General features: G+C 43.0%; 1 protein-coding gene across 3 annotated transcripts in view; it reads right to left on the bottom strand.

Annotated features, from left to right (window-relative positions):
• The window catches only part of pappaa (pregnancy-associated plasma protein A, pappalysin 1a), a 112,339-nt gene extending 90,261 nt beyond the window's left edge, over positions 1–22,078 (bottom strand). For all 3 annotated transcript variants that reach the window (XR_016118204.1, XM_089019835.1, XM_089019836.1), the window contains exons 1-2: positions 21,378–22,078; positions 4,493–5,591 (exon numbers count right to left, since the gene is read on the bottom strand). Coding sequence is in view for 2 of the 3 variants with exons in the window: in XM_089019835.1 (XP_088875961.1) it covers positions 4,493–5,591; positions 21,378–21,774 (1,496 nt within the window). In the remaining variant the exon portion in view is untranslated. The remainder of the gene's footprint in view (positions 1–4,492; positions 5,592–21,377) is intronic.
• Positions 22,079–24,640: the final 2,562 nt, after the last annotated feature.

Here is a 24,640-nt window from a genome sequence, read left to right as displayed (position 1 = left end):
GCCTATGGGTAGTTTTTCTAAATGACTGTTTGTGTTTGTCCATTTACACATTAAAAGTCAGCGGTTCAGCGTCGGAATCTTTGTGAATGAAAGTGAGAAGCAGGACAATACGACGGGGGAAAAATGTGATGTAATTGCGTAAACAGTGATAAAATAATTCTAAGATCTGCTAACTGAATCTCACTGGCTCAAGCCCAACCTTTTTTTTTTACATGAAACCACCAATTTCTTCATTAAATTCATTTGTTGCTGTCCGTTAAATTTATATTTCATCATTTTGCACCATAACAGCCTGCATATCATCTATTCCATTTGCCGCTTAAAAACTATAGCCAGTCGTGTGATCATGCTTTTTAGTGCAGAGTTCCACATTTCCAAATTTTGCAAGAAGGAAAAAAAGGGAGGACAGTGTCTGCATAAGATATTAAAAAAGCTGCCCGGCAGTGAAAATGTTCAATGTCACCTTCGAGGAAGCATTTTAAAAGTGGCTAACATTGGTTCTTGGCAGCATTTTGTTAAGAAATAAACCTGTGAGAAAATTGTCCATCCTTGCTATTGGGTGAAGGTTTGAACCTAGAAACATTGCAGAGATAACATCGCTGCAAAGTTTGTTGAATAAATTGGGTAAATAAAAATAAATAAATAAAACAGAGTAAGAAAGGTAGCTTAGTCGTCTATATCAAGGGGGAATAGCAGTCAAAGGAAAATGTACTTTTGCATTCTTTGGATATAAACAATATCTGTCAGCTGCCTGCTTCCAAAAATGACTGTGAGTGAGACACTAATATTTTTTACACTTACAGTACAGCTGATCATCTATTTCCAGGGAAAAAACTGGACTACACTAAGCAGGAGCTGCCTTTATTGTCTCATTTGGAACCCCAAGTCACACTCGGCATTGGTTGCGGAGGAGATGAAGGCGGAGCTTTGCATTGGCCCATTTTATGAAAGACAAGCGTCAGCCTCCAAATGGACAAAATTCAGCAAGGCAATTTCTTTAGGCAGCGCACTTTTAGGTCAAAGTTTGACGTTTTTCTGGGAACATTGAGGTGGTATGTCATGTCAAGGAACCCGCTGACTTAACGAACTGAAATAGTGCACAATCTGTCTAGTTTCAGGAATTTCCCGACAATTTGGGATCGGTCAAACGCTCCACTGAAGGACGTTCGAGAGCAAAAATTCTACTTCATTTCGTTAAGTTGATTTAATAAGCACCGACGGTCAATAGCACATTGGACACACATTTGGCATATTGTACAAAGACAAGAATGAGTTAAGGGTCCTTGGTGTACATTCATTACTGTGGAGGCGCCCATATGCTCTAGATTTTGAGCTATTGTCTGATACTCTTGCAAGAAAAGAAGCTTTGATCAGCTGCTGCTTTGCCGAGCCTGTGCAAGTGTTTGTTGCGCACAAAGAGTTTGGAGCGTTCACTCTGTCTTTGTGCCCGTCCTTTTTACGTCTTCTTCTAATCTCCTTGCCAATGACCCTTACCCGGCTTTACTCCGACCCTTTCGCTCTCCCTCTTTGGAGCCCCGTCACATGGGGAAGTTGGAAGGGCGACTGCGAGGGATCCTTTGGTGCGAGATGCAAGGATGCATCAAACTGGCGCCTTTAAAGCTTTTAAGCGGGAGATGATTACGACATCCATTTACACCCATGTATAATTCATATAACACCGTAAATTTGCCTCGTATGCATTCAGCTGGGGAAGCCCAGGGTCAGCAAAGGGGCAAGCTCATGCGGTTGTGGCACTTTGGTGGCCAATAGAACTTTCATATTCCGAGTGGGTTAACACCACAGCTCTTAAACCCCATCGTTCATCTCCGCTTTTATGACAGGATCAGATCGCTCGTCCTCAACCTTTGGGCTCACAAATGCACTCTGGCGCTTTCCAGTTCTCGCCAGCCCAGAGAGAAATTAGAAGCGAGCAGGATGACAACAACAACAACTGCAAGGGTTTATCGTGACAAAGAGGCCGTCAAAAGCTTCCAGAAATCTCTCAAGTGGTCGCTTTTCAGCGGGCGCTGTGGTGAAGCCTCTCAGAACTTTGACAACATGTTCACCGCTGCCTTCCGTGACTTAGCGACCACCATCGAGCCACAGCCGAAAGCGGCGAACTCTCGGGTGCGGCATATTTTTGTCAAAATAGATAGAATCTAACGATCCACAATCCCATCCGAGTAGGAGGCCTTTTTTCCCAAAAAGCCAAGGCTCACTGAAAGCGCCCGTGAAATCCTACCAACAGGTGTTTTTCTAAGTGCGCTACGGCTTTAAAGGGGAAGTGCAAAGTCCTGGTATTTACGAACAAGCACTCCATTATGTTTTATGGGACGGGGCTTAATGGTTTAGACGACCAACTGTAAAACACCCAAGTCAAGGGCCCGGGAGATTAGCTGCCTCCACCGAGCTAAATACAGCGGGTAGAGGGAGTGGAGCAGAGAAAGGGTGGTCCATCCATCAATCTGCCATGCTGAGAGGTATTGACTCATGAAGGGGAGAGGCAGAGGCCAAGGGAAAAGAGATGACCTATTAGCCTCTGACAATGGCAGAATTGCATTTCCCAAAATTAAAAGCTTCATGCGCTCATCTTTCATTGGTTTGGGAATGACATCCAGGTGTTTCGGTCTTCAAAACAATTAAGAGTGGTACACGATGCTTTGAATACAGTATTGAATAGTTCATGGATAATTCATGTGGCGGAGAACAGGAAAGCAACTCCCTGATTTCCCACCCCAATCATGTGACACCAATTCACACTGTATCGAACCAGACAAAAGAATGTTTAGCATTTGGAAAAAGCACCATAAGATAACATTAAAAAAGGATGAAAAATCATATTTCACAAGGCTTGTTTGCAAGCGATTAGAGAAGGAGGTCGTGTTCGCGGTTGCCTGTGTCCTACATTGAACCCGACTTTTAAAATCAGGTGTCAGCGCTGAGGAAATGAAACCCGCAGTTACTGTCCCCTCATGATATAAACTACATTGCTCATAGCAGGATTATTTAGGCAGAGGTCAAGTAAGGGAAATTATCCGGAGAACATACTAAACACGTAGCAGAATCGCAAAACAAAGCACAAAGTCACTTGGGCAAGATGATTCTGAATGAGAATATCGCTCCTGGTTTTTTTTCTTTCTTTCTGGTATGCGTCAAACCCCACGCCCACATGTCAAATACCAGGAAATATTTGGACAGTGGAAGCCAGTTGTTGACATCTAAATCAAGCAGATTCTCCGCCGCTTGATGAATGGGCTTTGAGCGATGACTAACCTGGAAGGGATGTGAAGCCCACCTGCTTTTACTCTCCCGGTGCTGTTAATTAAATGTCATTATTTTGCTATTTAGCGGTCATTTCAAACAAAAGGACTGAGGCGGACGAACATGACTTCCAGCTTCAGCCGTGATTGAAACCAGGCACTTTCGACACTCTCTTCACACTATTCCAAAGCTTTAAACGATGATTTACTACTTTTACTAATGATGGCAAGCCCCTGCTATGTCCTCAGTCAAGGCTACTGCCCTTTGCATAGCTTAACCTACGAAATGCAAGTATTGGAGGACAATTGGAGGCCTTTGTTGTTTTTTAAATGGCAAATATTTATGATCCTTGCCAGCTTTTAGACATCGTTTCAAACCAAGGGTGACCTGACAAGAACAACAACTACAAAAAAAAAAAAAACATAATATTAATGTATACTCAAACAGTGACATTGAATACCACAACCACAAAGCCTGCGTTCATATGCCATACACCTGGAAGAAACAAAATAGATCCACACAAGTTTCTCCATTGTTATGCACTGGAAAATTCAGCCTCTCGTGTTTAGGGAGCCCTCACCTGCCTCCGAAGGAAACACGTCTGTGCGGTTTCCTGGGGAGAGCGCTATGTCTAGAATAATTTCCATTGCTACAAGCAAAAGTCATTCTAGTCCCCCTTTCCTGACCTCTATTTGCCTTTACAGTGTTTACAATCTCACTCTTTCCGAATCAACTGCCGCCTCCAATCAAGACGGCTTAATTAGGACCACTGGCTACAGAAAACAAAGTAGAAAAATGTGGGGGAGACTTGTTGAAAAATGGATACATATACACAGACACACACACACACACACACACACACACACACACACAAAGGATCCGTCTGGCCGGCGTGTTTGCTACCAGGAAAGTCATCATGTAGCATTTGTTTTGCCCCGCTTGTGTGTGGAACACTGATTGAAGCAGGCCGAGCTAAGATTGGACGAGTCGCCCCTGGAGGATTTCTCAGAGGCCACACAGGCTGGGAGTTGAGTTACAACTCAGCCGCAAACCAAATGGTAAGGAAGCCGAAGGACGAGACTGCCAAGACGATTTTGCGGGGCGGGCGCAGCATAAGATTTGCCTTTTGATTAATCGAGGAATAAGAGGTGTGGATTTGATCTATTGAAATTATTTCATCATGACTTGCAGGAAATCAACCAAGACTCAGAAAGATTGGCGGTCGTCTTACTTGTGTGGAGAGGAGCGGTTGAAGCACGTCTTGGTCACATCTGTTATGTCGGGGTTGCAACAATCACCAAGGTCATAGTAGAAATTTTCCCAGTTACATTCCGGGTCACACACTCCGTTGCCCTGCTTGCTCTCGGGGCAGCGGCTTCGGTGCCCTGACACGCAGTCTCCCGCATCATAGCCGGTGAGCGGATGGTTGCATTCTGGGTCGCAAGTATCATCGCCCACTTTGCTGATGTCGCAGTTGGCAATAATCAACCTGTTGCGAAGGGACGAGTTGGTGATGTTGTGAATGCTTAGCTCCCAGGTGATGTTGTAGGGACTGAAGGCGTCGTTAAGTTGCTGGTGCTGCAAGCTAATTTGGTGGTCCGACACAGTTGGCTTGGTCCGCATGTCGTCCCAGATATTTATCACACGGTAGCGTACTTTCTTAGGGCGTCGGAAGCTGGGCAGTAGGTTGTAATTTTCGATGACCTCGACATTGTCACAAACCGTCTGGCCGCAAAGTGGAGGCTTGAGCGTTGTGTCTAATAATCCTTCCGTAGTTGCTCCGCCACCCTGGGAACCCATCCGTCCGCCTCCCCTTTGCTCTGGCTGAGGGAAGCTACCGTCTTTCACAGTCAGCCACTTTCTTCCCGGGTGCTCAAAAGATTCCCGTATGATCAGCTGAGGTAGATCTTGTGGATCCTCATTGCCCTGCATATCCCTGATGATCTGCCTCTGTCCTCGAGCATGCTTCCACAGAGCCAACCTCTCCACCGCCCCCCTGTAGTTATGATTCAGTGCGTTGCCCCCAATCATCAGCACTTTGCACTTTTTGGTCAGGTGACTGAAGACGTCACCCGATTGCTCGCGACTCACACCAACCTGGGCGCCGTTGACAAAAAGCTTCATGTAGGCGCCGTCGTAGGTGACGGTGAGGTGCGCCCACTGATTCGGGACATAGCGTGTGTTGGAGTGGATGATGGTGGCCTTGTGCGCACGATCAGTCTTAAGGGAGAAGAAGAAGCGAGGGTCTCGGTTGACATGTTCGCTGACCGACTGGATGCCGAGCAACCAGCCACGGTCGCTGGAAGCATAGAAACATTTGTCGTAAAGGCCTGGGGAGAAAACAGACAAAACATACTTGTTAAAATGTGCAGTCGCTGAGAGAACGGAAGGAGTCGACTCTCCAAGTTCTAATTGTTTATCAATTCCATATTCAAAAGTTACCTGCACAACTCACTACGTTGGGTAGCGGTTTTCTATTTGCATGCAAACAAACAAGACAAAATGTATCCAACCAGAGAATGGAGGCATTGAATAAAAAGGAAGACTGTACTGTAGTAAAATAATTTCTGTGGCGAATCAATAGTGTGAGATAAATGTTTGTATTTTTTTTGTTTGTTTGTTTTCTGGTTGTACACATTGTACATCCATTTTCTGCCCCGTATTCTTTTTTTCACGGGTCACAGTAAACTTCAACCAAATGACTTTGGACAATTTGGAATATGAAACCATGAATTGGTTAGCGATCAATCGCTTGACACAAACAGAGACAAGCCACCTCTCATGCTCATATTCAACACAGACACAATATTTTTACTATTTATCCTGAAAGGTTTGCAATGATAATTCTTGGTAGCTTGGTCTCTGGCGGTAACAAGAGGCAACACTTCTCCCCACTGCGGCATTATTGAAAAATGTATTTCCTGAATAAGCCAAAAGGTCCTGTTATTCTTACAAAAATGACGCGTCAGAGTTAAAAAAAAACATCAATACTCAGGTGGAGAAAACTCACAGCAGCTGCTCCGCACTGCCATGTTCAAGCTTCAGACATTTGGCCGCAACACAATGGAGTCTGTTAGCAGGAGGGAGTAAGCATGGTACAAATATGTCTCTGCAGGCAAACGTGAAGCACAAAGAGATTCCACGCAGATTTGAGGGGAGGCGGGTCGGGGTGGGGGTGCTTGGATGCATTTGTCCAAAATAGAGCTGTGGATTTGGTCAGATATTGTGGTCTTGTCTTATTCGTCATGCAAGGCTATCCGCAGAGTCAATGTGATTACCCATCATAACACGAAGGAACGCGGGTTCATGTGAGAACAGTATGCCCGCCAAGATCCTCAATAAAACCCAACTCAATCCTATACGTTCGTAAAAGTCCCAATATATGTAAGACTCGGGTAATTGTTATTTCCAGCTGTCGAGAAGAGAGAGCAGATGCATGGATATGATTTATTTTTCTTCCATATATCTGAGGGTGTGACTGTCCTGGAAATTGGGTTGAAGTGCATGTTTGGCTTAGGGAAACTCCATGGAAATCTCTCTGTATAGGCTTTTTTTCATGAACACTGAGTGCATTTAAAGTTGTTAGTGTAAATGTCCCTTGCCAGCCAAGTAGCCAGAAAAGACCAGTTCTCTGCTGAAGCCTTGTTATTGTAGAGGCACCAAAACACCTTTTTCCTGTTTCACTTGGACCCTGTGTGTCAGCTCCAGCATGGTAATGTGTTTTCACTTCTTAGGGGGATCTCTGCATGCTAACTGTTTGTTTTTTTAACGCTTGTTGAGGTACGTATGTGACCGCCGCACACGTTCGGGTCCACAAGGGTTCAACATCAATGTAAGTTTGTGGCCCTGGCTGCTATTTTTCATAAACTATTCAAAGGCACCTCGGCACATCCCAGGTGGCGTGTCACAGAGGATAGTGACCAAACAACTGGAGGAAAAATTATTTCTTTGACCTTGTCGATATATATATTTTTCTGACATTAGATGTCTTAAATGGTGTCAGATGTAACCGGGACGCTAATTCAGTTTCTCTTAGAATGTTTCTAATTCTGATTCCTTCTTAGTCGCACAAAAGAAGTAGAAACGAAGTAGCAAGTGTGTGCGTGCAATGCACAGCCCGTTGTGTCACCAATGATACGGCGTAAGTGCACAGCAACTCGCCTTTGACCTTTTCTCTCAGGCGGCTCTGCCGCCAACTTCCCGTGGGCGCACGGGACTCTGGACGTGTGCCAGTCCCATGCTGATGGCCTCCATAGCTGCACAAGTCTCAGAATGCATAAAGGATAGAAAGGTTTTGTTCGAAACGACATCAATGAGTGCTAATGTTGTAGTTGGAATCATGACGGTAACAATACTATATGTAAGTATGATTGAAGCAGTACATGTTCCTGTATATTCCTCTGTGCCTCAGTTAAAAAAAGGTGCGATGCTTGCAATATTTTTGCCTGTGCAGATTCATCGATTTATGTGTGTCACTTGACACAGCTTCACATTAGGACATATGCTGACAGGGAGGCACACCTGGCTCATTATATCCTCATCGACTACCCAATACATATCTAAAACACATTTCAACATTCAGTTCTGACCTAATTTAATAAGAAACTAGTTTTCCAAACATGATTTTACAACTGGGGTTTGCTGGACACCAGTTCCGGGTCATGCCCCAAGATGGATTAGGCACCACTCGTGAGGTGAACCGGATTTGAAAATGGATGGATCGAAGATTTATGTCTTCCTCATTCTTATGAATGGCTTCAAGTACCATGTTAAGATGAATAGTAGTCATTATAGGAATAATCAAACTCTCTCTCAACTTGCTCTTCCCACATATGTCTGCCCACCTTTGGCGAGTGGTGAATCTTAACTTTGATCTGGGTCACATTAGAGAGGCGAGCGGCTTCAGGATGCATTCATTATCGTGTTCATTCAATGAACCTATGTTCCGAAATGAGAGAGAGAGCGAGACGATCTGGGTTCAGCGTCAAGGTCAGGCCAGGCCTGAGGTGGATGACGTTCACCATCTTTTCCCTCCGTTGGAAGGAAAAAAAGCCCTCCATCTGTCTGTTAGTGCACACAAGGTTAAAAGGTGTGCTGCAATGCTTACAGGGCGTCTCTTATAAACAACTGCCATAATTTCTGCCATGCTCAATTAATGTAACACATGGACATTACTAATAGTGCATCCTTAAATGACCCCCCTTGGGTAACACACACAATTTTTTACATTTTACGATATATATATATATATATATATATATATATATATATATATATATATATATATATATATATATATATATATATATATATATATATATATATATATATATATATATATATATATATATATATATATATATATATATATATATATATATATATATATATATATATATATATATATATAAATAAAATCCTCGTCTCACCCCTCATGGGTGGTGTCTGTCCCCCATTTTAGCTTGGGTCCTCTACCAGAGGCCAGGAAGCTTGAGGGTTCTGCGCAGTATCCGTGCTGTTCCCAGCACTGCGCTTTTCTGGACCGAGATATCCGATGTTGTTCCCGGAATCTGTTGCAACCACTCATCGAGTTTGGGGGTCACTGCCCCGAGTGCTCCGACCACCACAGGCACGACTGTCACCTTTACCTTCCAGGCTCTCTCCAGCTCCTCTCTGAGCCCTTGGTATTTCTCGATTTTCTCATGTTCCTTCTTTCTAATGTTTCCATCACTCGGGACCGCTACATCCACAACAACGGCTTTCCTTTCCCCTTTATCTATGACCACGATATCTGGTTGGTTGGCCATTACCATCTTGTCAGTCTGTATCTGGAAGTCCCACAGGATCTTTGCTCGGTCATTCTCTACCACCTTGGAAGGTGTTTCCCATTTTGACCTTGGGGTTTCCTGACCATACCTCGCACAGATGTTTCGGTAGACTATGCCAGCCACTGGTTATGGCGCTCCATGTAGGCTTTCCCTGCCAGCATCTTACACCCTGCAGTTATGTGTTGGATTGTCTCAGGTGCCTCTTTGCACAACCTACACCTTGGGTCTTGCCTTGTGTGGTATATCCCTGCCTCTATGGCTCTGGTGTTCAGGGCCTGCTCTTGAGCAGCCAGGATGAGTGCCTCTGTGCAGTCCTTTAGGCAAGCCCTCTCTAGCCACTGATAGGACTTCTTGAGATCAGCCACTTCTGCTATTGTTCGGTGGTACATCCTGTGTAGAGGCTTTTCTTCCCATGATTGTCCCTCTTCCAGCACCTCATCCTCTGTTCCCCATTGTCTGAGACATTTTCTGAGTACATCATCCGTTGGAGCCTTCTCTTTGATGTATTCATGGAGCTTGGATGTTTCATCCTGGACAGTGGCTCTCACACTCACTAGTCCCCGGCCTCCTTCCTTACGGCTTGTGTACAGTCTCAGGGTGCTGGACTTGGGATGGAAAACTCCATGCATGGTGAGGAGTTTTCGGGTCTTAACATCCGTGGTCTGAATCTCTTCCTTTGGCCACCTTATTATTCCTGCAGGGTATCTGATCACTGGCAGGGCATAGCTGTTTGAGCTGGCTTCTGAGGACTTGCCTCACCCACTGGAGGTATTTGGTTGTAGCCGCTTTCCTTGTTGCTAGTTCGAGGTTGCCATTGGCCTGTGGTATACTAAGGTACTTGTAGCTGTTTTCAATGTCTGCTATTGTTCCTATATATATATATATATATATATATATATATATATATATATATATATATATATATATATATATATATATATATATATATATATATTAAAAAGAAAAGACAAAAACCGAAAGAAACAAAAATAGACATACTTAATACTTTTCTGCTGCTGGCATGGTGTATGATTCTTTGATTCCTTACTGTCCCGAGAATTTCTGGGCGGGCTCCAAAGTGTACGTTTGGGATGAATAGCAAGCGCAACTGACGTATGTTTCCCATGATATACGATTTTGCCGGTGCACATAAAGGGATTTGCACTCATTCCAAAGGCCGCCTTGCGTTTGTCTCAGTCCAACAAAAACACCCTTGAGAAAATAAAAGGCTCGAGAAAGTGAATCGGCATTAATGGACACGCGTGCTACAAAGAAACACATCGGCTTTGACCGGACAAACATTGAAGTGTTGACTTTGTCATGCGACGAGAGGTGAAAACCTTTCTTCCGAAAGCCTGTTTCCCCGAAGGAAAATTCCTGTGATATTTAATCGAAAGTATGAACAAATAAAAAAGATATTGATGATAAAAATGTCATGACATCAGTTATAGAGACTTTAAACATTTAAATAGGATGTCAGGCTTGAATATTGGAGACCACCTCATGGAGTTTGCGAGCTTGCCAAGAAGGGTCAGTTTAAAAGGGTTTTGGGTTATTGGACCCACAGAGCTTTTTTTTTTTTTTAAACCATAACATTTTATTGTGACTGACATCCCATTAAGGTACTTGGCGGTGCCCGTATTCACTCCATGGCGAAACGAGGAAGAATTCCGTTTGAGATAGTGATCGATGATTTCACACACGACTCCTGCTATAAAGGCATTCTGTCTCGGAGATGATTTGCAATGTTTACATGGACAGAAATAATATGATTGAGACAAATCTTGATTAAAAAAAATATATATATATACAGTAAAGTTTCGTTATATCGATATTCAAGGGAGTCCGAAAAAATATCGATATAACCGGGACTATCGATATATCCGATCCTGCGCCGAACTGCATTAAACAAAAGCCGCCAAAAGAGGGCAGCCAAGCGCCATATAAGAAACGGAGCTGGCCATTAGCTCCCTTTTTTTTGGGTGAGAGATGTTCCCCCAATGTTGCCTCAAAATGGCACATATAATTCTTTAATGATTGTAAACATGTATGCTTTAATCTTCAGAACTACAGTGTATTTGAAACATATTCATAACTGGATGTGTAACAAGAAAGCATATTATCCGAATCTGAAGCCATTGTTTGGATTCACAAGCAATGCAAGACGTCTTGGCGTGAAGTCATTTTTATTTGCATTTGAATAAAAAGTGACATCGGCTGTCCTTTAATACACAGTATGGAATGTTAATAATTTTCAAAATCATCGCGCTTCAGCAGACAAAACAAGAAACATTGTTGCAAAAAACGATTGCATTCATATACAGTACAGTGGGCATGTACATAACACAACAGGGAAACTGCAACGCTTACATCTTACTGTATTATGTATACAATTAAAAAAAGTCATCAATCTTCTTCTGGTTCCCATTTTTACCTTTTAACACAAACACTTCAATCTCGTCTGCTACACACGAGCTAGCGTCTGAAAATGAAAATGGCTCTGCTACACGGGTGCTGGGCACGTAACCAAGTCACCTGACCAAGTCGACCAATGGCGCGACCGATGGCGGCTCATGTGAGCAAGTCGACCAATGGCGCGACCGATGGCGGCTCACGTAACAAGACACGTGACCAAGTTGACCAATGGCGCGACGGATATATCGATATAAACAACAAAAATGGCCGGCGGGGGATGAAAAGGAGCACCGTAATAACCGGATTATCGTAATAACCGGGTATCGTACTAAACAGTACTAATTATACATAAAAAGACTAGAAATGTGCAAGGGAAATGAAAATAGTATCGTAATAAGCGGTACTATCGATATATCGATGAGAAGGTTTCTTCAGCCGTCATCTGTACAAAAGTGAAGGTTTCGGACGTTTCGCCTCCTATCCAAGAGACTTCGTCAGCGAACTAAAGTCTGACTGGTCGTATCGGCCCCATTTATATATCCCTAATGTCCAGACCTAGTGGCGCCGGACACAGCTATGATAGGTCCCTACTCTCAGGTTGGGGGGGGGCGCGGGACCCCCCCCTGTGGCCCCACTGATTGTTCCTACATTCCTGACTAACGATTGGCCTATTACCCCCACTCCCCCCGGTATCACCTCATCAGCATAACGACCCTCATCAGCATTGCGAAAGTTGCCTAACCTGTTTTGCCTGAGCAGGCTATTGTATGAACGATCCAAATTGAACCTCACACCACCCGACCGGTTTAATGAAGGATTTTGTTGTTTTATAAGAATCGCCTCTTTTACCCCCCTTTCAAACCATCTATGTTCTTTCGCTAAGATTTTAACGTCATTGTCGTCAAATGAGTGGTTAGTAGCTTTTAGGTGCAAATGTACTGCCGATTGAGGCCCACTAGTATTATCCCTGCGATGTTGATAAAGTCTTTTTTTGAGAATTTGTTGAGTCTCCCCAATGTACTGCTCTTTACAATTTTCATTCTTACAATGTATGGAATAAACTACATTACTTTGTTTTTCATTTGGTAGCCTATCTTTTGGATGCACTAATTTTTGCCTTAACGTGTTTATCGGTTTGAAATAAGTAGGAATTTTATGTTGCCAAAGGACTCTTTGTAATTTTTCAGAAACTCCTGCAATGTACGGTACTGCTACTCCTCTCCTTTTAGAATCTTGAGAATTATTGGTTTCGTTCGCTATTCTTTCTTTCTGACATTTGTTGAATGACCACTGAGGGTACCCACAGTTAGTGAGTGCTCTCCTGATATGTTTTGACTCCTTTTCTCTACCTTCAGTGCTAGTTGGTATTAGTTTAGCCCTATGCTGGAGGGTTCTGATAACTCCTAGTTTATGTTGTAAAGGGTGGTTAGAGTCAAAAAGTAAGTATTGGTCAGTGTGCGTAGCCTTCCTAAAGACTTCTGTTTTTAGCGCTCTGTCCTCTTTTATAATTACTTTACAATCCAAGAAGGCTAGTTGGTTCTCTTGAATGTCCTCACGAGTAAATTTAATGTTGAAGTCTACAGAGTTGAGATGATCTGTGAAGGATTGAATTTCTTGTTTCTTAATTATGACAAAAGTATCGTCCACATATCTAAACCAGTGTCGAGGTTTTGTCCCTGGGAAGGATGTGAGGGCCTGTTTCTCCATCTCTTCCATGTAAAGATTAGCCACTATGGGTGAAACTGGTGAGCCCATAGCACAACCATGGATTTGTTTATAAAATTACTTTTACTGAAACAATCTCAGCTACTGGTAAACACGCGTAAAATTAGGTATGAACAGTTTGCAAGGGAGAATTGGATCAAAAATTTGTCAGACAGAGATCTCTCAGAGACAGAAAAGGCAGTACTTACCAAAGGTTTAAATTTCTCAGTGACTCCTAAAACTATACCTACAATAGATTATATCACAGCTACTGAATCGGCTATTAAAAATAACAAACTTTCGTATGCAGAGGCAGATGATCTACGCATTAAAATATCAGCTCTTCTCAGTAGTGCCAAACTTCCTCCGTCCAACATAACATTAGAAGAGAGAAAGGCGTTAACTACTCTACAAAAAGACAAAAATATTACTATTTTGCCAGCAGACAAGGGCAGATGCACAGTGCTGCTCAACACATTGGATTATGAAGACAAAATAAATAGGTTAATCAGTGATTCTAACACGTATGAGCAACTAAAAAGGGACCCTTCCAATAGATACAAGAAAGAAATGATTGACTGTCTCCAAAAGCTAGAGAAAGGAAAACATATAGATAAACAGATGTATTTTAGATTATACCCGGGAGAGGCCACGCCATGTATCTATGGCCTGCCAAAAATACATAAAGAAGGGTTCCCCCTCCGACCCATTGTTTGTAGCATTGACTCCTCTACATACAATGTAGCCAAATATTTAAAAACTATTTTAGCTCCGTTGGTTGGTAACACAGAATACCACGTAGAGAACACCACAGGGTTTGTAGAGAGGATCAAAGACCTCATATTGGAACCTGAGGAAACTTTGGCATCATACGATGTGACTTCTCTCTTTACATCTGTCCCAACCCCAGCAGCAGTCTCAGTGGTGAGGACGAGGCTGCTGGCGGATGTTTCTCTGCATGAAAGAACCAAACTGAAACCGGATCACATCTGCCAATTATTAGAAATCTGCCTTAATACTACGTATTTTCAATTTCGGGAAAAATTTTATAAACAAATCCATGGTTGTGCTATGGGCTCACCAGTTTCACCCATAGTGGCTAATCTTTACATGGAAGAGATGGAGAAACAGGCCCTCACATCCTTCCCAGGGACAAAACCTCGACACTGGTTTAGATATGTGGACGATACTTTTGTCATAATTAAGAAACAAGAAATTCAATCCTTCACAGATCATCTCAACTCTGTAGACTTCAACATTAAATTTACTCGTGAGGACATTCAAGAGAACCAACTAGCCTTCTTGGATTGTAAAGTAATTATAAAAGAGGACAGAGCGCTAAAAACAGAAGTCTTTAGGAAGGCTACGCACACTGACCAATACTTACTTTTTGACTCTAACCACCCTTTACAACATAAACTAGGAGTTATCAGAACCCTCCAGCATAGGGCTAAACTAATACCAACTAGCACTGAAGGTAGAGAAAAGGAGTCAAAACATATCAGGAGAGCACTCACTAACTGTGGGTACCCTCAGTGGTCATTCAACAAATGTCAGAAAGAAAGAATAGCGAACGAAACCAATAATTCTCAAGATTCTAAAAGGAGAGGAGTAGCAGTACCGTACATTGCAGGAGTTTCTGAAAAATTACAAAGAGTCCTTTGGCAACATAAAATTCCTACTTATTTCAAACCGATAAACACGTTAAGGCAAAAATTAGTGCATCCAAAAGATAGGCTACCAAATGAAAAACAAAGTAATGTAGTTTATTCCATACATTGTAAGAATGAAAATTGTAAAGAGCAGTACATTGGGGAGACTCAACAAATTCTCAAAAAAAGACTTTATCAACATCGCAGGGATAATACTAGTGGGCCTCAATCGGCAGTACATTTGCACCTAAAAGCTACTAACCACTCATTTGACGACAATGACGTTAAAATCTTAGCGAAAGAACATAGATGGTTTGAAAGGGGGGTAAAAGAGGCGATTCTTATAAAACAACAAAATCCTTCATTAAACCGGTCGGGTGGTGTGAGGTTCAATTTGGATCGTTCATACAATAGCCTGCTCAGGCAAAACAGGTTAGGCAACTTTCGCAATGCTGATGAGGGCGTTATGCTGATGAGGTGATACCGGGGGGAGTGGGGGTAATAGGCCAATCGTTAGTCAGGAATGTAGGAACAATCAGTGGGGCCACAGGGGGGGGTCCCGCGCCCCCCCCCAACCTGAGAGTAGGGACCTATCATAGCTGTGTCCGGCGCCACTAGGTCTGGACATTAGGGATATATAAATGGGGCCGATACGACCAGTCAGACTTTAGTTTGCTGACGAAGTCTCTTGGATAGGAGGCGAAACGTCCGAAACCTTCACTTTTGTACAGATGACGGCTGAAGAAACCTTCTCATCGATGGACCACTCCTGTACGACTGAGAGCTTACACAGACGTACTATCGATATAACCGATATCGATATAACGAGACTTTACTGTATATATATCCATCCATCCATCCATTTTCCGTACCGCTTATTCCTCATCAGGGTCGCGGGGGGTGCTGGAGCCTATCTCAGCTGTCTTCGGGCACGAGGCGGGGGACACCCTGAATTGGTTGCCAGCCAATCGCAGGGCACACAAAGACGAACAACAGTCACTCTCACACTCACACCTAGGGACAATTTGGTGTTGTCAATCTGCCGCCATGCATGTTTTTGGAGTGTGGGAGGAAACCGGAGGACCCGGAGAAAACCCACGCGGGTCCGGGGAGAACATGCAAACTCCACACAGGGAGGCCGGCCTGGGACGCGAACCGGCGACCTCTGCACTGTGAAGCAGTTGTGCTAACCACTCAACTACCGGGCCGCTATATATATATATATATATATATATATATATATATATATATATATATATATATATATATATATATATATATATATATATATATATATATAGTCAATTCACTTATTCACTGCAATTCGCAAATTTATTTGAGAATTGAATATATGACATAGAGCACGATTCCCAAATTTGTTCGGGTTTTGTTTTATCTTACTCGGGTGCCAATACAATAAAACGCTGGCCAGACCTCGCAATGTTTTTCCCTTCCACAAGGGGGAAGCATTTCTCTTTTTTCCTTGTCTTTATAAATGGAAAATGTTTCAAAATACACCATTCATTGGGGGTGCGCCTTATAGTCTGATGCGCCTTATACACTGGAAAGTATGGTAATCGGGGATTTTTTCCTGGGATACTCCACTGTTATCATACTTGAAAAAAATGCTGCCTTGATGACCTCTGTGTACTCAGAAAAGAGGGTGAATAAATTTACATACAGCCACATGGGGCAAGGATGGAGATTGATCCAACACAGTGTCGTCTGCCCATGTGAGCAGATATGGTGATTTTTTTTTTGTTCTTTTGACGCCAAGACGGTGCCGCGAGAGTGGCTGCCTTTCCAGGAGCTCATGTATTTTGTTTTTCTACTTTCATTCATTTCATCACTTTGCTGGTTTGAAATGTAAATTTCTCCACTGCGAGACTAATAAAGGCAAATCCAATACAATCCAATGGTGACAGGGTGAAAGCAGGCGCAAGTTATGCCGCCGCAACTTTCATGCGGTCGATAAAGTGACTTTTGGTTGAAGACGTGCTGATGGATTGTCAGGCCCACAGTGAAAGGGAACTTGGTTCTGACACTCAAATATTCTCATTCACATAATAGGCTATGATACTTTCCAATGTACCTTACATGCAAGAATGTGAGAGAAAGCCAGAATATCCTGCAGAAACCCCAAAATACGTGCATGGTGGATACTGAAACATTCAACGTCAAAACTGTGAGGCAGACATGCAAACCTCGATTATGCCGTGCCAGAGTCTTTGCAACAGACACTTGAGAGTCTCCCATTAACATTTAAAATCTTTTTCTCCCCAATATGACCATTTTTTTGTGGTAATGTACAAATGATTGCCTTCATCTGGTTCGTACCAGGCAGGAACACATCCCAAGCAGTGGGAAATAGTACAGCCATTATCTCAACAAATATCAGCTGATGTCTGCATGGAAATCACCCTGCAGAGAACCCTGGGTTGCCTTACCATTTATTTTCTTCTTCTCCACGAAACAGGACAATGCAACATGACCCGGATACGGGGCTGATAGGCCACAACAAAGTTTGCATAACATTTGGATACAGAACTTGATGTTCTGATTGTGCGTATGAGAGTAACATTTTTTTTCCTTGTCGAAGCTGGGATCAATTCTGACCACATGTAACAGTCTTCGCATTACTCAACTGAACAAGAAGACAAAACGTACCCGGAGATTTGACCAGACGATTGGTCACGCATGTCAATCGACAGTATTTGAACGAGCAAAAAGATGCCTTTGCCAGCTCTTGGGTTGGAAAGGAAACCAGACCTCTGTGTACAATAAATAATGTCAACATTTTGGTGTCACTACAGGGAACACACAGTGTTTGTGAAGGGACAAGAGGTGTGATTGCCACATGCTACTCAATAAACAAACACAGTGCACCTCTGCCTCTGGCTAGTGCACTGCATCTGCTTTTGGCAGGACATCAAACTTGGACAACAGTTGCCAAACCTCCTTGCTTTCTAGACACCTCAAAGTCAACACTGAGCTACGAGCCATGCTCATTTGTACGGCAGCTGTGGGCAAGACAGTCAATCAGTATTCATGCCGTCATTATTTGTGACCAAAAAGCCTGTAAGCAGGTGCGGCGAGAAATAGGTGTTATTACATCACATACATGCATGCAAAAAATATAATAATAATAATAATAATAATAAATAATAATAATAATAATAATAATAATAATAATAATAATAATAATAATAATAATAATAAACCCCCAAAAAACTAAACATAAAATACCACAAAATGGTGATTGGTGAAACTCACATTTACATCGGACAAGTCATTACTGTCTGTGGTACAGGAAAGTATATATATATATATATCGAAAAACTAAAAGATTTCCATATTTCTGTGCTCATTTTGTCATACTGCAAGATGCTAAACAATGGTGCCAAATCCATGTATATTAATAATGTAATTGCTGTCAAAGAAATATTGTTGAAGTTATATTATGAGTGACCTTTTCAAGTTTAGCCTTGAAATTTTTTCTTTAACTCATTCACTGCCATTCATGATAGCCAGCCACTGACTCCATTTCCCCCCCTCTACAGTAGCGCCTTACAATGTGGTGTGCCTTATATTTGTAACATTTTATTTATTCATATATTCATTGAAGGTACCTTATATATGGAACATTTTTTGAAAATACACCATTCATTGGGGTGTGCCTTATTATCCAGTGCACCTTATACACAGGAAAATACGATACAACATCTGGTCTGCTGGTAGATGGAAAGCACAGCTGGTGTTCATTGGTCAAGCCAATTTGTCATTATTATAAATGAGAAAACATGACAACAAATGACCCAAAATAAACCTGCATGCTTATTTAGGCTTGCTGAGAATTCCTACCAGACATCTCCACAGTGTCCTCATTGCAATACTGGCCCTGGATTAAAAATTGTGTGATCCATGCGTGTTTCAAATGACATGGAATGGTTTTTGTAGTTCCCCTGCGTCCGACAATTTTTACTTATATATGGACCCTATCTTCGACAATTCACCGAAAAACTAAAAGATTTCCATATTTCTGTGCTCATTTTGTCATACTGCAAGATGCCAAACAATTATGCCAAATCCCTGTATATTAATAATGTAATTGCTGTCAAAGAAATATTGTTGAAGTTATATTATGAGTCAAGTTTAGCCTCGAAGTTGCACATGTGCACACATATTTTCTTTAACTCATTCACTGCCATTCATGAATTTATTCGGGAATTGAAAATATGACGTAGAGCGCCATTCCCGAATTTGATCGGGTTTTGTTTTTTCATGCTTGGGTGCTGATAAAGCGCTGGCAATGGCCTCTGGCAATAGCCTCTGGCATTTTTTTTTCTTTTTCACAAGGGGGAATTATTTCCCTTTTTTCCATGTTAGCGCTTTGTTGCAGCTTCAGCTGGATTGGTTGTTCAACCACTATATAAACCAATACAGATAACATCCGACTTACGACCACCCGCACTTACAACCACAACCTCCAGACCCTATTTTAAAAATTTTAATTATATGCCTGGCACCGCAACATGCTAGCAGGCCGGCAACGCATACGACAATTTTGGCCAGCCAGCCAGCATGTCACTCTCGCATAGCAGTCGACTGTGTGATGGCATCAGAGGGGGGAGTTTGCCAGTCATTGAGCCTCTGAGTCTCTATTCAACATTTTGAATGGATTTTGACTTACGACCATTTTGACTTACGTCCGTCTGCTCGGAACGTAACTCGGTCGTAAGTCGGATGTTACCTGTATGTATGTTTTGAATTGTATTTTGGACAGCCGCCCTCATTTAAAGCTCATATAACTCCAGACCAATATAATTTAGGAAATAACGCTTTTTTTCTGATGAAAGAAGAGAGTCTATGGTTTCTAACGATGTACTGAATGTTTATGTCGTCCTAAAACTCAATATTCTATTGGTCCTGGAATTCAAGTGACAATGACAAAAACCCTGGCACTGGAGTGGACACATTTTTGTACGTCTAGCAGTGAATGAGTTAAATAATTGTAAGATATATATATATATAATAGAGTGACCAGAAAAAAAAATCTGTTTTTCTTCACGTAAATTAGATAAATGTATTTACATAGCGCATCCCACAACTTGCCCAGAGACAATGAGGTGAGTTTTTGTTTCTGGCCAGGCTGATTTCACGCATGGTTTACCCCCCAACTTTCCAAATGAAAAATAACAACATGCGTCAACAAGTTAAAAAAACTTTAGGGCAGGGAAAAGAGTGAGAGAAAGGAGGGGGTGCTGGGGACAAATGGAAAGGAGAAAACTGCAATGGTCAAAAACAAGCCAGTCTCGAAAACAGCTGCTGCAAACAAGCCCCATGGATCAAAACAAGAGGATAGGGCATTAATTTGCCGAGGCCTGAATTAGATTTAAAAGATTAAGCTTTATTGGGATTGTTTGATCATCTTATTTGCTCTCTTTTGGACCCCCCCCCCCCCCCCCCCCCAATCACCCACCCACCAGAAGGCGACAAAGTAGTGAGAGATGACAAAATAACTATTTGTGCAATAGAGTACCGTGCACTGGCTCCCATGCCACGAGTGTAGTTAGTATCATCATTAAATGCCACCATAAACTTACAATGCCGCCCCCTCCCCACACTCCTTTTTTTGCACAGAATACCAACTGGCTGCTCTCAAAAGTGTACTCTGCAAACAACACAACATTGTGATTGGTTGTGTGTGTAGGCCAGACAAAGATAGAAATAAGTAAATTTGCTCATATGGTTGAGTCAAAGTCCCACCAAACGCGCCGCATGCGTACGCGAGAGGAGGTACCGGGTTCATTCCAGTTCAATTCGGTTCAAAGGCAGCCAAGCAAGCCCTCTGCAGAACTAGGCAAAGGCAGCAGGTAACGTGTGACGCGACGCTCCCTGTTGGCGAGCCGAGGAAACACGTCGTTGTTCACCGTAAATGGTTTTCACACTTCAGAATTTTTGGGTGCCGCTTTCAACGCGCGGCTTCAGATGCGAGTGGAGAACCCGCTCACCCCCTCCCTTCTCCCGCGCACCCTCAGAAAGTCCACTTCTGCACCCTGATGCATCATCATCATCATCATCATCATCATCGTCATTGACTTGATCATGTTCATAGCTTTTGCATTTTGGGGGGGGGGGGGGGAGACTAGTCTGACCCGGTGCATCAAAGTGCGCAAAAAACGCCCAACCTTACTACCTTAAAATATAACACAATAACATCACGACACGAGCTACATATCAATTTTCGTGTCATACTCACAGCGCAAAACTTTCGGGACCATTACATCATAGTTTTAAAATAGCCAAGTGGGATTTTGGAGGAATAGCGTCGTCTGAACGCGCGGCGACACCAGCTGACGCGCTAAATCTGCTCCATCCGAGGCAAGCTGCGTGCCAGTACGCTGCCCTGCCACAAATGATGCCAAATTGTCATTTCGGTTTATGTGGGCTCAACCCCATCCAAAATATATCAATCTAGCAAAATCAAGGAATAAAGAAAGACGGTGTTGGTTCCTACCTGCTATCACGGTGGGTGATCGCTGACCTCCCTCCGGCTTGATCCACATATCAAGTGTGAAGTTTCCTCTCGGGATCTCCACGCCGGGCTTCAGCCGGAGCTGGTCACCCCTTCCGGTGAAGTAGACGGCCTTTCCCCGCTCAGGGGAGCTCAGCTCCGGCTGCGAGGAGGAGCGCCGACGTTGGCGGAGCCCCCGGCGCTCCAAGCCGGCCAGGGAGCGCTTGCCCCGGGGCAGACGCGTGGCGCAAGCCCCCGGGACGGCGGCTCTGGCTTCCCTCATGCGCACCAAGTCCCTCTTGGATCTGCCTTTCCGCCGCTCCACCGTTCCGCACTCTGATCCAAAACACAGGATGAGAATCACCAGGCAGGACACCCAAGGAGACGTCCAAAGTTTCATTTTTTCTCAATGAAAATGGCAAACAAATAGGACATAAAAACCCAAGTAGAGAAATATAGTCCACACTTCCTCTTCTTTTTGAAATCCTCTTCTTTTTTGCGGTTGAAAGTGTCTAAATAAACCTCATAAAGCGTTGCTGTTTTCCCCTTCTCTTTATAATGCGAAGCCACGACCCCCTCTCTTCTTAAGCAAAACTACTGTGGAGACATAGAGGGGACACGAGGAATATTTGATTCATGTATGTGTTCCACGGTGCCTTTTCAATGGGTCCCATTTAGCCAAAGGGATGACTAATAACTAATCAATCAAGGAGAGGGGGGTACGGCCGTTGCCCCCCTCCCCCATCCTCATCCACCTCCCCCAACCCCCCCCCCCCCTCTTTTTGGACGACAGGAGTTACTCGCAGAGATCCACAGTTGTCCGCAAAGCTGCTGTCACACCTTCCCCCCTTTCTTTTGAATGATTTATCCCACCCTTAAAAAAGACATTTCATCAATTAAAAAGAGTGGGGAAAGTGACAGCGAGGAAACCACTCATATTTCTTAAAAGAAGTCTCCACAAAAAAAGGATCCCAACTTCTTTTAGGAAGCTGTGTTAAAAAAAGTCAAAAAAGTTGCGGGTGAGCGGGAGAATGGGTGCGAAAGCGCAGCATCGCCGTCCTCACGCGCGCAGAAAGCGGACACACTTGTGCGCACCAGTAGATCCTCGCTCGCACAGCCGGTTTCTCCCCCCAAGTGTGTGCACGCACAAGTGTGTGTATGGGTGTGCGTATATATTAGAAAAGAACAACTCTTGTTTCAAGTGTTTCGGCTATGTGTGTGACAGTGTATGTGGTCTTATCACCCCCACCCCATCGCCCTCAAAATGGGAAGTCTCTCTTACACACACACACACACACACACACACACACACACACACACACACACACACACGCACACGCACGCACACACACACACACACACACACACACACACACGCACACACACACACACACACACACACACACACACACACACACACACACACACACACACACATAGACACAGCCAAACATACGCACATACTTTTACTATTGCGCAAAAATACACACGCGCCCACACACACAAACATACATATACGCACGCGCACGCACACACACACACAGGTAGGGAACTCTCACTGTCCGCTGCATTCTGAGATATGATTTTTATTGTTTATGTGCTGTATCCCCCTGGTGGCCATATCCGGAACTAGCTCGTCATGCATACACGTTCACATGCATATTTACGGACAAATCATGTGTTCCATGAGTAAACTGCAGTGGTGGACCGCCAAGGCCCGCATAGCCTTCTCTGCTGGCCTAAAAATATCCGAATCATGGACTTATGCCCATGAATTAATTGTCTTTCTGCTTCCTTTCATTACTTTTCTACTGCTGTCCTGCTTCCAGATGTGCGTTTTCGTATTTAATCATTTAATCAATCACGTTTCAGCCATCATTTGTTACTTACCAGAGTCAGAAAACTACCTGGACGCCTTCACAATCAGTTTTGTGGGCCCTGTCGCATCAAATGTGTCGAACAAACTGTTGCTCTAACCAATCAGATTTAGAGTGTGCAACCCAAAAGGGGTACAAACGCCTTCTTGAAGGTGCTAGTCAACATCAAGGTTTTGATCCAGGCTTATTACTCATAGTTAGCGAAAACTGCGCTGATCACAAGCCCTAGTGACAGCACACTGTATTGGTAGTGAGTTGCCTAAGCAAATATATTATGTTGATTTAATAGCAGTTTTGTCAACTCACAATGGCCGAAGGATGAGAAGAAATTGATTTAGTTGCAAAGTCACTGTTCAAGCCAATTTCAAGATGGACTTTTCAGGAAAAAAATGGATGTCATTAAGGTCGGTCAGTTATTTCCTGGCTAATGGTACCCTCTAGTGGACTTGTATTAATGACGCCACACTAATTTCCAGTCTGGATCGATTCAGACGTAGCACTACTGAAGGCATAGCAATGAAATCCACAGCCCGCCAATAGTAAATCATCACCATTCTAAATCTGCATAGGCTATATTTGAAAATCATAGTTTTAACATTTTTAACAATGATACAAGTATCAAAAAATAGCAGTAACAGCTAGTAAATGTTAATCAGTACTTGAAATAATGTGGTGGGATGTCACGGGCATTGTGCATCTAATTAATAGAGGAAATATTTTTAATACATTAGTTACAAAAAAAATCTAAACTCAGATGTGTATTTTTTCATATGTTTGTCTGCTATTCGTTAAATTTTCATGGACTTTAAGTGGCTAATATTATTTGTACTTTACACAGCGTTAAAATTGTCTTTTCAGCAACTTCTTATGAAGTGTAGGCCATTTAAATAGACTTACTACAGAGTGAATGTCATTCCATAGACTTGATGCGTAGGTTATCCGCTGAAGCGTTCCACTAAATGCCAAAATCAATCTTTTTTAATTAATGAGAGCTCGGCAGTAATTTTGCCACCTGGTGTAGACTTAAAATGCCCTCACAGCTGGACCCGGATCACATATCGGCCAATCACAGCTCACCTGTTTCCAAGGTGTTGTCATGTGACCTTTGCAAGCTGAGACCTTTAGCAATGTGATGTCATGTTCATATGATAGCCGTTGGCAAAATGGCCACCACCAGAGATAAATATAAACAATGATTTTGCAATTTAATTCATATTCGACCATCACAGTGTTAATCAAAATGCCATGTTTACACACGTGAGGGAACATAGAATGTATTATTGTCAAGAAACATTTGGCCTCCCCTTTCACATGGATTCACATCCAGGGTATTTCCATCAACTTTTAAACATGATGTATTTCCATAGACGCCACGTGACATTTCTTTCC

The sequence above is a fragment of the Hippocampus bargibanti genome, linkage group LG18, assembly GCF_051943395.1.
Source record: "Hippocampus bargibanti isolate YZ-2025 linkage group LG18, ASM5194339v1, whole genome shotgun sequence".
Lineage (NCBI taxonomy): Eukaryota > Metazoa > Chordata > Actinopteri > Syngnathiformes > Syngnathidae > Hippocampus > Hippocampus bargibanti.
This window is presented reverse-complemented; position numbering and strand designations above follow the sequence as displayed.